Source organism: Simochromis diagramma, unplaced genomic scaffold (genome assembly GCF_900408965.1).
Source record: "Simochromis diagramma unplaced genomic scaffold, fSimDia1.1 OVJJ01000344.1, whole genome shotgun sequence".
In the NCBI taxonomy this organism is placed as follows: domain Eukaryota; kingdom Metazoa; phylum Chordata; class Actinopteri; order Cichliformes; family Cichlidae; genus Simochromis; species Simochromis diagramma.
The window spans coordinates 1,315,327-1,328,138 of NW_024387375.1; the positions used below are offsets into that span (position 1 = coordinate 1,315,327).

A 12,812-nucleotide genomic window follows, 5' to 3' on the forward strand; every position below is an offset into this window, starting at 1 on the left:
GATACAGCGGGGCTTGGGGGAGTTAACAGTGTGTATTTAACAAGCAACTGAGCATCTTGCTTTTAAGGTGTGTTTTAACGCTTGACTTCTGTAGGTGCAAACATAGCAGAGAAATAACTCCACTCCTTTGCAGTACAGTAAATGGAGGCACGCACACACACACACACACACACACTGCAATTATGGTGATTGTTTTGTAACTTACTGAAGACTCTAACTGGTGGTGCATGAGATACAACTGCATTAAGGCTTCAGGCCTCTGGTAGAAGTACCAATTCGATACCTGTTCTCTCTTATTTTTATGCAGGAGGTCTCAGTCATGATATGCGTATATGATAAATGCACAGAAATCTTTCATTGTAGTTTTGTAGACATTGCAGTGTTTTTGCAATATAACAAGACCAAAACCACAAAAACAAAAAAGGTTGATGCTGTAGTTTGTTTGAATATTACCACGAATAACACCGTGAAATAAGAGACACGATTACTTCGCACACGCGGAGCAATAACCAGGAGACATCTGAGGAGTCATGGTTCTCAGTCTGGTGATCTGTTTTTAATTGTTATGTGAAACGTCTGCACAGTGATGTAAAAGGCTGTGCATGCTCAGAAGTGAACAAACAGGAGGTTTGTATCTGGGCCTTCTCATAAAAGACAGCTTACCTTTCATGGCTTCTGCTGTTTTATTGAGCGCTAAGAGCAAATCTAGAGCACTTCAGGAGATGAAAAAGGTTACAGTGTGAAGCATGCGAAACCAGAATGCTGACTAGTATTAAGTTTACAACAGCTGGCTGCTTACTCTATTTTAAATCAGACTGTGATGATATATGCTGTAAATATTACTTAGTGTGTGCCTTTTCTCACCCTGATTTGCACCCGAAAGAACAAAGTTGGTGTGAAAGCCTCTAAATAAGATTTTTTTTAAATGAAATTTCATCAATTTTGAAAAAAATTAATAGGTTTAGGTTTTAAAGAATTAAATTATTATGTTGGGGTTGGGGTGAAGGTGATGATATATGCCTAACATTCAATAATATAATTTTTTTAAAGTAAAAATAAAACAAGAGCTTTGGGCACCACATATGTTAACAAATTTCCCACGCGTGGGACTAATAAAGGCTATCTTATCTTATGTGGTGCAAAGAACAAATCCACAGGAAGTTGTGCTTTTTAGCATCTTTGTGCTCGCTGTTTCATCCACTGTCAGCTTTACTGTATTAGTTCAAGCTTATGAAGCGACATGAAACATCTGCTACAAACCTTTCTAGACAGTGACTGTTCATCCACAAACAAAAGATGTCAAAAACCAGCTGAAACTATTAGAAAGTATTCACTGGACACTTTATTAGATACACCTTGGCTGTCTTGTGCTCCTCCACATCCCAAAGTTGCTATAAATATTTGCATCGACAAGCCATCTTTCCATTTCTTTTTCTGGAAATGGGCCTGAGTCCATTTAGCAGCTAGAAAAGCTGAAATGGAGATGAAAACCAAAGCTGTAAAAAGACGGAAATTTTGAATTAACATTCATAAGGCGGATTGAAAAAAAGACTGCCTGCTTCAACGCTTTTAACACTTTTTTTCTGTTTCTTTCAGGGCCTCCATACATCGTTTCACCACCAGAAAATGTCACTGTAAACATATCCCAGAATGCACTCTTTACCTGCCAAGCAGAGGCATATCCAGGCAACCTCACCTACACCTGGTTTTGGGAAGAGGACAACGTCTACTTCAAGAAGTAAAGTTATGATCAAGTTCACTTCTGTACTGTGGCTGTTCTCGCTCTCAGTGTAGGGAAACTTGTTAGTTAAGCACTTGTGTGAGGTTAAGACTTAGTGATTTAAATCAGCACCATGCAAGCTGCATAAGGCCTTTATCCCTGAGCTTTTGTGATGTGATTGACATTGCGGGTCTCTGAGCCCTTTGCTGTGCTGCGTTTTGAGCGACTGTCCAAGGGTATTTAGTTTGTGTGTGCCATGCCCTGCTGTGACCCCAGAGGCAGTAAGAGTGGGCCTGCCGGGGTTCCGTCTGGAACGTGCCAGGCGAGTTAGTGCGCTCTGGTGACAACATCACATGACTCAGGCCTTGTGTCATCATATGCCTCTCATGCGGTGATGATATGAAGCGTAGCCAGGACCTCTGCAGGCTCCCCAGAGCTGGTGTTTAGAGTCTGAGAGGCTTTTGCAGTGAGGAAGTGACAGACAGAACAAGTGGGAAGGAAGAACTAGTGAATGGGGTTTTGACTGGCGGTGAAAACAAGTGTCTGGAGGACTTTCACAGAGGAAGTTTCCATACTAATTTTAAACAGCTTTTGTAACGTCAATCTTGATTTTTTTTTTTTTTCGTTCTTTTTTTTTTTTTACAGGATGGGAAAGATTTAGTTGAGGGACTTTATGATGAGACAGTCAGAATTTATGCACTGATCAAACTTTTAGTGGTTGCACAACAAGAGCCTATTGCCAAGTGTTAGAAGTAAGACACGTTTAATTTAAGCAGCTTACAGCAAAACATAGCCTTTAAGAACAGCTAGCAAATGATCACATGATTAAACACATGTGCATATATATAAACACTCTGGCTATATGTGCCATATGGTACTGAAATTTGACTTAGTGATCTTTTCCCTTTCAAAACCAGCAAGTTGTAAAGGACTTGATCTATTTAAAAGTGTTTATAGACTTAGCTATCCCTGCCTCAGGTGTGTGCTCCTCTGCAGACAAACCCTCTGTTTGTTTGCCTGTGAACTAGTCCTACATGATCGGGACTTGAGCAGCCAAAATTGGCTCACAGTTACACCTTCAGCCCATGAAGATTCTTGACTACATTAGATCTTGTGATGTCACGTTTTAGCCGATTGCTACAACCACTTAGCTGTTGGCTAAAATGAACAGTTTTTAGCGTTTATGCACCTACAACAGCTTGAAAAACATCTCATTTTTATTTCACAGCTGTGACATTTCCACAAAAGTCTGATTATACATAAAATATGATTACATATGATGAATTTTAATAGTTAATTGTTGATGCCCTCATGCGTGTAACAGAACAGATCCGGTCATGTGTTCTGAGCCAAATGTTCAGCCTGTGTTATTGTAGAGAGGGCCAGTGTGATTTTTACATCTTTTAGCTCGTCCAGCCGAAAGACCGATGAGTTTATACCAGGGTGAGACTTCCATCGTCCATCCTGTCGTTCACAGTTCACAAGGACTCCTTCTGGATTAAACTTAAATGAAAACTGCACACAGTGATCGCCTAATGGGTATTCACCCTAACCGGTGAACTGTGACGGATCGTGAGCCAAATGAGCCGCTATGGCAGTGACCTTCTGGCGTTCTCTTGGTTTAATTCTCATTTTCACTTTTGCTGCTTGTTTGGTGTTGGAGAAAAAAGGAGAAATGAGTGAAAATACCCTTTGGCTGCTCTTTTAGTTACTAATAAATAATATATAGTCAGCATTAATGTTAATGATCCTGATTTAGTTGCAACACATAATTAAATCATTCAAACCAAAGTTATGTAACTGTTATATATGGGGTTTCTCATTTTTTTGTTGCTATTAATTTAAATGAAATTTACCGATTTACTGATGCTGATATTTACTGATACTGATGATCATTTGTTTTTGTAAAGAACTTTTTTGTAGATGCTCAAAACTCTCATTAAGTACAAATAAGCTGAAGGCAGGAGGAAGCAGATACCAAGTCTCAACAACAATTTGTGAAGCTCAGTGTGACAAATATGTTAGTTACCAATTAAGTGTTTGACAAAATAATCTTTAACAGCTCTTTTCTAGAAGTATTAATATCATCCCGTTAAATAAATGTGATAACTCATCTGTAGAATAAATGATCAACCATTAACAAAGCCCTGAAGGTCTTTTTTACGTTTACTTTTTATTTAAAGGCTTTTTTTAGTTTAAACTAATTAAATATTAAAGTACTGAGTGAGTCCTGAGTATCTGTTTAAAACAAACAAAGAAAAATTAATTAATATTGTCTGCTCTGTCATTTTTTTTTTTAATTTAAAGGGAAACCACGAGGGCCGTACCATTTGGCAGTTATGACAATTAGCAGATTTATTTGAGTCTCTCGTTTTGTACAGAGTGTTCTTTGGACCCCTCTCAGCTGGCTTCTGTTTGACTCTCTGCTGCTCTCTTATGGCACCTTGATGTAATTTAGCTCCGTAGATGTGTGCCCTGTCCTGTCGGTGTGCTTCAGTAACACGCTGTGATAAAACGTCTGTGTCTTCTTGCAGCGATCTGAAGCTCCGAGTGCGCATTCTCATCGACGGCACCCTTATCATCTTCCGGGTCAAGCCGGAGGATGCTGGGAAGTACACCTGCAGTCCGAGCAACAGTCTCGGTATCTCGCCCTCAGCATCAGCCTACCTGACTGTTCAGTGTGAGTGTTGCCATGACGACAAAGTGGGAGGGGGAGGGGCGGGGAGCTAGTACAGCGAGCCATGTGAGGAGCAGCAGCAGCAGTATGGAGTCTGCTCGTGCTGGAGGCTGCTGTAGTATTTGGCTGCGCTTCTCCTGTAATGCAAAGTAACCTTCTTGAATTTCAAGGTCAGGTGTTGCAGAAAGGCAGCAGAGTTTTGATTTGACCATTTTCTCACTCTCATTGGAATTTAGGAATTGGATTATAATCTATTCCGGCTCCAGCCTCATTCCTGTGCACAAACGTGGAGACAAACTCGTCCCCAGACTCAATTTTTCCAGCTCTCCTTTGATTGTGGTTGTGAGTGATGAGAGAAGAACCCCACTCCCACACACATGACGTTTCATCATAAGTCCACTGTGCAGAGCTAATTTGCTCCCAAGTTGCTGCTGGTCATTGATTATTGTGCTACACTATGAGAGGGAGCTGGGGGATTCACAGCACTGCAGGCACTGACTTCATCACTAGCCTCACATACAGCAGGCGATAAACCAATGTCCTGATGGTCCATGTAAAACAAACTCCAGCTTTATGTATGAAGCAGCTGAGAATCACTCCCGGAAGAGACGAAAAACACTCCTAACTCAAAGTAAACATCTTCTTGGACTAGCAAAGCAGAAATTAAACGGTGGTGCAATAGTTTTCTGGATGTTTTCTGGATTTTATATGCGAAGCCAAGTATCTTCTGTAACTTAGCAAGTGTATATGTGCAGAAATATGATGTCAAAATTTCACTCACTCGGCTTAAAAAAAGAAACGATAGTACTCGAGAAAATTTGCATTGAACACTAAAAAACCTTTTGGAGGCTGTAATGCTTCACCACATCCTGTGCACGCTGCTCACACACATGCATGTGCAGTGATTATGTTGAGAACTCTCTTGCTGGCTGCTGCCTAATCTTCTCTTCCACTAATTCCCCTTTCAGCACCTCTTTTATGTTCCTTACATGTCAGGAGATTTTTTTTCTACTTCTCTGATTTTTCCCAGTCCTTGAAAATGCTCCGGAGATGTTTTAATTCATCTCTTAAACATGAACAGAAACAGCTATAAGTGAAGCATTTATGAAACAGCATCTTAATACTATTTGTTGTAGTTGATGTAGATTCATGGTTTGGGAGCAGACCTTAGCAGGTCTTAAAATGATTTAAGTGCAACCTCAGGTGAACAATTATAGATGACATATAAAGCAGTGTCATGATTTGTTTCGAAGAAACCAAACCAAATCATAGTTTTGCAGAATTGCATCTGAACTAACCACAAGACTTCTGGAGGAATGTCCTTTGCAAACCAATCGCAACAATTCTGCACAAATATTCGTCCTGACTGTCGGTGCAGCGAGGAAAGGCTGGTTTATTTTGCAGCCACAGGACCTGAGCACCTTGCACTGATTGCATCCACCACAAACTCCTCTTTATACCAAAGTATTCAAAGAGTCAAATGTGAGGCCGTCTGTCTGACAGCTAAAGCTGAAAAGGCTGAAATTGGGTCATGCTACAGGACAATGATCCCAAGCACAGCAGCAACCGAATGACTGAAAAAGAAAAGAATCGAGATGCTGCAACGGTCCAGTCAGAGTCCAAACCTCGACCTCATTAAAATGCTGTTGTGAGAACTTAAAGAGAGCCGAGCAAAAGCAAATACCCGCAAACCTCAATGACCTAAAGCAACGTTGTAAAGACGAGTGGACTGAAATTCCTCCACAGCGATGTGAGAGACCGATAAAGTCCTACAGAAAAGTTATTACTTCTACAAGCTGCTGAATCATGGGGCACACTTGGTTTTTCACGCCTTGCGTCTCCATCCTGGCTTAGTTTATATAAAATAATGAATAGAATATGTGATGTGCTGTTGTTTATCTGCATGTAAATTATTTGAAATTTAAATGTTTTTGTCCTGATATATAAAACGAGTTGTGAAGATATTAGTTTTGCCAGAAATGCCACATGCTGCACTTTTAAAAATATGTTAATGCTGATTTTACCTGCCTCTGTTTATGTGTTCCTAAATTTGGCAGTGATAGGCATTAAGAAAATTGATAAGACGCTAACGCTTCTAGCTGTGAATCTTCCTAATCTGGGAAGCTTTATAAACATGTCTGATTTTTTTGTTAATCAAAACATGTTGAATCAAGCATTTTCAGAAATTAACAGTTATTTATAGTTTATCGATTTATCACCCGACCCTTATTTGTCCAGACCCTGCCCGAGTGATCAACATGCCCCCGGTCATCTACGTCCCACGGAAACTGCCAGGCATCATCCGCTGCCCGGTGGATGCAAACCCACCTGTGACATCAGTGAAGTGGGAGAAAGATGGATACCCACTCCGAGTGGAGAAGGTGAGTCTGATCTGCTTTTTTGTCGAGATTCGTGGCAAAATAAGTCATAATTATCTTATCGGTTTAGCACAAGGGAGTCTTTGATTATGCTGAAAATTATATTTCTCTTGTCCAGTAAAGATGACTTTTTTTCCCCATTTTTATTGTAAAACCCATAAAAACAGATTTTACAGAAACTCAGAGAAGTATCATCTAGTCTAATATCTTATTAGGTTTAAGGAATTATTACATTGTTGGACTGCTGGGCTGCTTTGAAGGTTGTGTTGAAGTGTTAAATTCAGTGGATTTTGTGGATTTTTTAAATTACGAATTGGTTTTCTTTTGGGAAACAAGCATTCAAAAAGACACAACTATTGCTTATGTTTCTTGCCAATAGTTAAGTGACTGTGAGCATTTAGTCACATACTGTACTTGTATACACATTTGGGGTCCATTAAACTACTGCTTTATACTTCTGCTTCCTCATATCTGACACATGAACTGTTACTTAAGAACTGCTCACTTTTCAGAACTGGAACATTCATTAAAACGTTGAAAGTTGATTCTGTTCATTGGGTTTGCCGTGTTTTCAGTGGGAGCAATGTTTCATCGCTCATCAAAGTGACTTTTTCTAGTCTCTTTGATGAGCGATGAAGCATTTCTCCCACTGAAAAGAGGCTGAAAAAGTCACTTGGATGAGTGATGAAACACGTCTCCCAGTGAAAACACTGCATCCAACAAATTCAACTGTGCGAGATTTCCATACGTGGATTATTGAGCATGCATCGAGACGTTCATAGAAGCAAAGAATAATATGAGACGTTATTGAAAAAGCAGATGTTGTTTGTATTTTGGGTCTAATTTAGGATCTCGCCATGTTTCCGATGTCTCTCATTTCCCTTTTTAAGGTTCACAGATAATTTCATTTGAGTAAGTTGTTGGAAGCCCAATGAGGCGAAAAGTACAAATATTTGTAGCAGATGTGTTCTTCTGTCTTGTGTTTCTCAACATTATCTCAGTACACGCTGACAAATCTAACAATAATAATAATAAAATTAGCAGCAGTATTAACAATCTACTAATGTCACTCACCGGGGCATTTTTGATTTGAACATTTTTGTACATTTGCTGATAATATTTCTGTAGTTTAGCTTAAATGGGATTTTTAGTTGCTAGTTTTTACTTACTTGCAGTGTCCCTTCACTGGCTACTTTATTGGTTACATCTTGGTATTACTGGTTTGAACCCCCTTCTGCCTTTTTAATCATTGCTCAAAGATTTTGGTCCATTTTGACCTGATAGCATCACACAGTGCACATACACACTGGACAGAGATCCCGTGACTGTTGAAGCCATTTGATTAGAACAAACTCCGTGTCATGTGAAAGAAACTAGCTTGTTATTATTTGAGCTTTGTGAGATGGTGCATTATCCCGCTGGTCATCATAATACAGGTCATAAAGGGATGGACAAGGTCAGCAGCAGTACTCAGCTAAGCCGTGGTATTTAAATGGTGCTCAGTTGCTATTAGGGGGCCAAAAATGTGCCAAGAAAACACCAAGTAGATCCACAGCATCTAAAATACTCAGTCCAGACTGTCTCAGACCAGCAACCATGCCACTTTCTAAGTCTCTTAGATCGTCATTCTTCTCCGTTTTCTGGTGCTTGTTTGGGACTTCAGCAGGTCATCACGACTATGACTAAATGCCTAAACTGACCGGGTTGCTCCCATGTCATTGCCATATTAGTAGAACCCGACTGATATAAGATTGTTAAAATGATAGTGATGCCGATATTGGACAAACGTTGCAACAAAAACACTCATAACAAGGTTGAAGCTTGTTTTTTCCACCTTTTACTTTTTAAATTTTCATATATCGGTCATTATAAATGCAGATGCGAATTCATCGGCATATAGCTAGTATCGACCGATATATTCTCCACGCCAATATATCGGTCGGGCTCTGCTGCTGAACAAGCTTGCTCTACTTGCTCAAACAAGCAGCTGAACAAGTGTAACTAATGAAGTGGCCAGTTGGTGCATAAATTAACAAGTAAAGATTTTTTTTTGCATACACAGTACAGCAGCTGCATACATAAATGATTTTTTTTATCATTTCAAAGTGCCACCTGGATATAGCATCTTTGTGCACAGAGCTCTCTATCTTTGCTCTGTTTTTCTTTTATCTAAAATGCTGCCAGTGTTGAGGGCAGGTCTGTATTAAATAAACATTAACTTCCATTCATCTGATTTAAAGGATCTTTGGGGATCTTTGTTTTCTCGTGCAGTTCAAAAACATTAAATGGGACCCTGAGAGTTCAGGAAAACCCCTGAAATCAAGCATTTCAGATGCCCCCTTGTCTTATAGTACCCCGGTTGGAGCCTGATGCCAGACGGAAGTATCCGGGTGGCGGAGGCCACAGAAGACTCCCTGGGCACCTACACCTGTGTGCCTTACAACGCCCTGGGTACCATGGGCATGTCCCCCCCTGCCACTTTGGTGCTAAAGGTAGATCACTGTTTAAGTTCTATATAGTCTCTCTTTTATAACTTGTGCACACTTACTTGTAAGTGTTTATGATTTGATTTCTCAAGGATCCCCCTTACTTTAATGTGAGGCCTGGGGGGGAGTACCGTCAAGAGGCTGGGAGAGAGCTAGTAATCCCCTGTGCTGCTTCTGGAGACCCTGATATACCATCTATCACCTGGAGAAAGGTGCCAAACAGCTAAACACACGCCATCGAAATTCTCTTGAAAATATGTGCTTGTTTTCACCTATAACTTCTTGACATTTTTGCTGTGTTTAATTGTACCACTGTAATTTTCATGTCAATTGAAGGTGGGGAAGCCAAGCAGGAGTAAGCACAACATCCTACCCAGTGGCAGCTTACAGTTTGTGTCCCTCAGCAAAGAAGACCATGGAGAATGGGAGTGTGTAGCCACAAATGTGGTCACAAGCATCACTGCCAGCACGCGTATCCTAGTCATCGGTACAAACAGTCTGCACAGCGCTCTCAGCTTTCTCAGTTTCCTCAGCCACTGACCTTTCTTACTTATGTTGAGTTCACTTTGCTGTGGGATTTGCATGAAGAAGATGTCACCCTCATCCCTCAAACTCTTTGCCTTTACCCAATTTCCCTTTGGCCATCATTAAAATTTAATCTAATCTTATCTGCAGTGGCTTTATACAGTTAATTTAAAGCCTGAATGTGTAACTACAATGTGCTGAAACACTGTCACTGCAGCCTTTGTCTGTCTAGTCATTGAACCAAGGGCATCTTTTTTACTCTTTGAATTGACTGACTGAAGTGTTGACAAAGGCAAACAGGGTTATTAAGTTTGAAACAGGCTGCTGAAAGCCTTCATGTGCATTGGCAGAGCCAGTCTTACATTGTGGATCTTCTTATTTTATTTGTATTCTGCGATCAAGTTGCAGCATTCAAACTGATCTCAACGATTTTACCTTTAAGTACCTTTTGTTGTATTCTTTGATCCAAATTGATTTCGCAACACTGACAATGCCTTTTACTTACTTAAGATGTCACAATTTCCTTATGTCTGGAATACCAGCCATTTAAGTGGGCTGCATACTGTAGCTTCATCGATATAGAACTAATATGGCAAATGAAGTTATGATGATTTGCAATTAAATTTCAGATTCTTGTCTAGACTTTGAAAACCTACTGTTGGTTAGAAGTTCAGTTTATCATAAATCAAATTCAAAAAGGTGAACTTACAGTTTCTTAGTTACAACTTATTGTCTTTCATTGAAAGTGAAATATTTCAAACTTTTTTTTGGTTTCATTTGTGTTGATTGCACCTTAATCTCAAATCTAGTATCATTTAATTTAAAATTTGAGCAGACACCATAAATACATCTCTCTCTAGTTCATGCACGCAATCACAGTCACGAGGAAGACTGCTGACTATACAGACGATGATCATTCACAAGATCCTGCGTGTAATGAATAATATAATATATAAAAGTTTATATAGAAAATATCAAAACATAAAAGTTTACATTTTTAAATATAATTATGAAATGAAATAATGATTGTTAAAAATTATTTTCTGCAGAGATAGATAGGAGGCACTGGGACAAAGATGGCCGCTCAGCTTTTCTAATGCTATCACCCCAATAAAAAAAAAATGCTGTAAAAAATGTAAACAAAAACAATGCAATGATTCGTAAATCTGATAAAGCCATATTTTATTCACAATATTACATTAAAAACACATTTAAAATGTACCATTTGAATAAAAAATGTATATTGACTTTGATGGCAGCGACATATCTTAAAACAGTTTAGCTGTTTTCCGCTGTGTAGCATCAGCCCTTCATTTAACAATGCTCCATAAACTTCCCAGCATTAAGGAGAGCAGCTGTTGAACGTTTTTGGGGAGGAATGTTGTCCCATTCTTGTCTGATATCGGATTCTAGCTGCTCAACAGTCCTGGGTCTTTTTTATCATATTAAAAATGTAATGATTTACTCATGAATATGTGAAGTCATGCTGTTCTAATAGATGCAGTAATTGGTTTAGTTTTCTTTTACTGAAATATGCAAGACCTTCACTGGAAAAAGCAGATGTCCTTAAACCTGTGTGTGCAAGCTGATGGTTCATCTCCTCTTTAGTCTGAAAGATGCAATTCCCGTGTTTTCTGACAAGAATTTCACATTTTAAGTCATCTGAACAATTTTCCACTTTGCCTCAGTTCATTTTAAATGAGCTTTGTCCCAAAGAAGACAGCGACATTTCTGCATCACGTTCACATGTGGATTCCTCTCTGAATGATAGAGCTCTTATCTGCATACATGGATGGTAATGTGCTCACAAACAGTGATTTCTGAGCCCACACAGTGATTTCCATGACAGAATCATGCCTGTTTGTAATATACTGCTGTCTGATTGGGCATCCGATATAGATTTTTGGCCTTGCACACAGAGATTTCTCCAGATTCTCTGAGTTTATTGATGATATTATACTCTCTAAGATGCTCTTTTATACCCGACCATTAGCAACCTGCAAAACATGTCTCAGCTATCATGTCTAGCTTTGTGTTGCCCCCATCTCAGCTCATCTCTTTTTTAGATGTGTTGCTGCCATCAAATTCAAAACTAGCTAAAATGTTTAATAAAAAAGTTTAAAAAAATCAAAATATTAATGTAGTTTATCAAAGAAATGTTTAATATTTTTTAAAAACAGATGTGAGAGCTGTACAGGTAAATCATAAATTCTGTGAACTCTCCTCTGGTGAAAGTGAGCAGATCAGTAAGACTGACACCGTGGTCCATTGGCCTATTTTCCAAGGATTCATCACAGTGTTGCACAGCTGGCAACGTTCAGCTCGCCTCCATGTGACCAGCACTAAGCTGGCAGGTGTGGCAGGGTGGTGCAGACAGCTGTGCTCCTCCGACCACCCACAGGTCTCCCTTTTATCCCAGTGAGAACTAACTGGCTTCAGGCCACACTGCACAGCTGCTAGGCCTGTTTGGTGGGGTGAGATGAGCTGCAGATAGCACTGCTGCACTTGAATTGCCTGACCTTACGCTGGTCACCACCTCAGCCAGCATCACATGATTTGCATAGAGCTGGCAGATGCATGACACAGCAACATTTGGAGGGTGAAAATAGCATAAATAGCATAAATAATTTGCGTCATTTACATTATTTGACTAAAACACAAATCATAGTAATTCAGAAACAGACAGTTATATGTATAAAATGTCAAAACAGTATTAGTATTTACAGAATTTCTATAGCTTAATCACTGCAAGTGATATTAAGTGATGTGTGGGTGTAAGATGTTATATTATAAGTAAATTAGTATGTGTGCATTATGAATTTATTCCCACTCTGTCTCTGTCTCTGTAAATCACTCAGGCACCAGCCCACACGCTCCTGGCAATATCCATGTACTGCCCTTAACAACCTCTGCTAATGTGTCCTGGGAACCAGGTTATGATGGCGGCTTCGAACAGACATTCTCTGTGTGGTATGGTCCAGTGTGAGTACTCTCACTTTACTTTAAATCAATGCCAGCAGTCTGCA

At 39.6% G+C, this 12,812-nt stretch overlaps 1 protein-coding gene across 4 annotated transcripts in view; it reads left to right on the forward strand.

The window, feature by feature from the left end:
- Positions 1-12,812, forward strand: part of igsf9ba (immunoglobulin superfamily, member 9Ba) — a 73,443-nt gene that overhangs the window by 43,412 nt on the left and 17,219 nt on the right. For all 4 annotated transcript variants that reach the window (XM_040008584.1, XM_040008586.1, XM_040008587.1 and 1 more), the window contains exons 6-12: positions 1,597-1,738; positions 4,255-4,400; positions 6,636-6,778; positions 9,127-9,267; positions 9,354-9,473; positions 9,598-9,748; positions 12,645-12,768. In XM_040008584.1, coding sequence (XP_039864518.1) covers positions 1,597-1,738; positions 4,255-4,400; positions 6,636-6,778; positions 9,127-9,267; positions 9,354-9,473; positions 9,598-9,748; positions 12,645-12,768 — 967 coding nt within the window. The remainder of the gene's footprint in view (positions 1-1,596; positions 1,739-4,254; positions 4,401-6,635; positions 6,779-9,126; positions 9,268-9,353; positions 9,474-9,597; positions 9,749-12,644; positions 12,769-12,812) is intronic.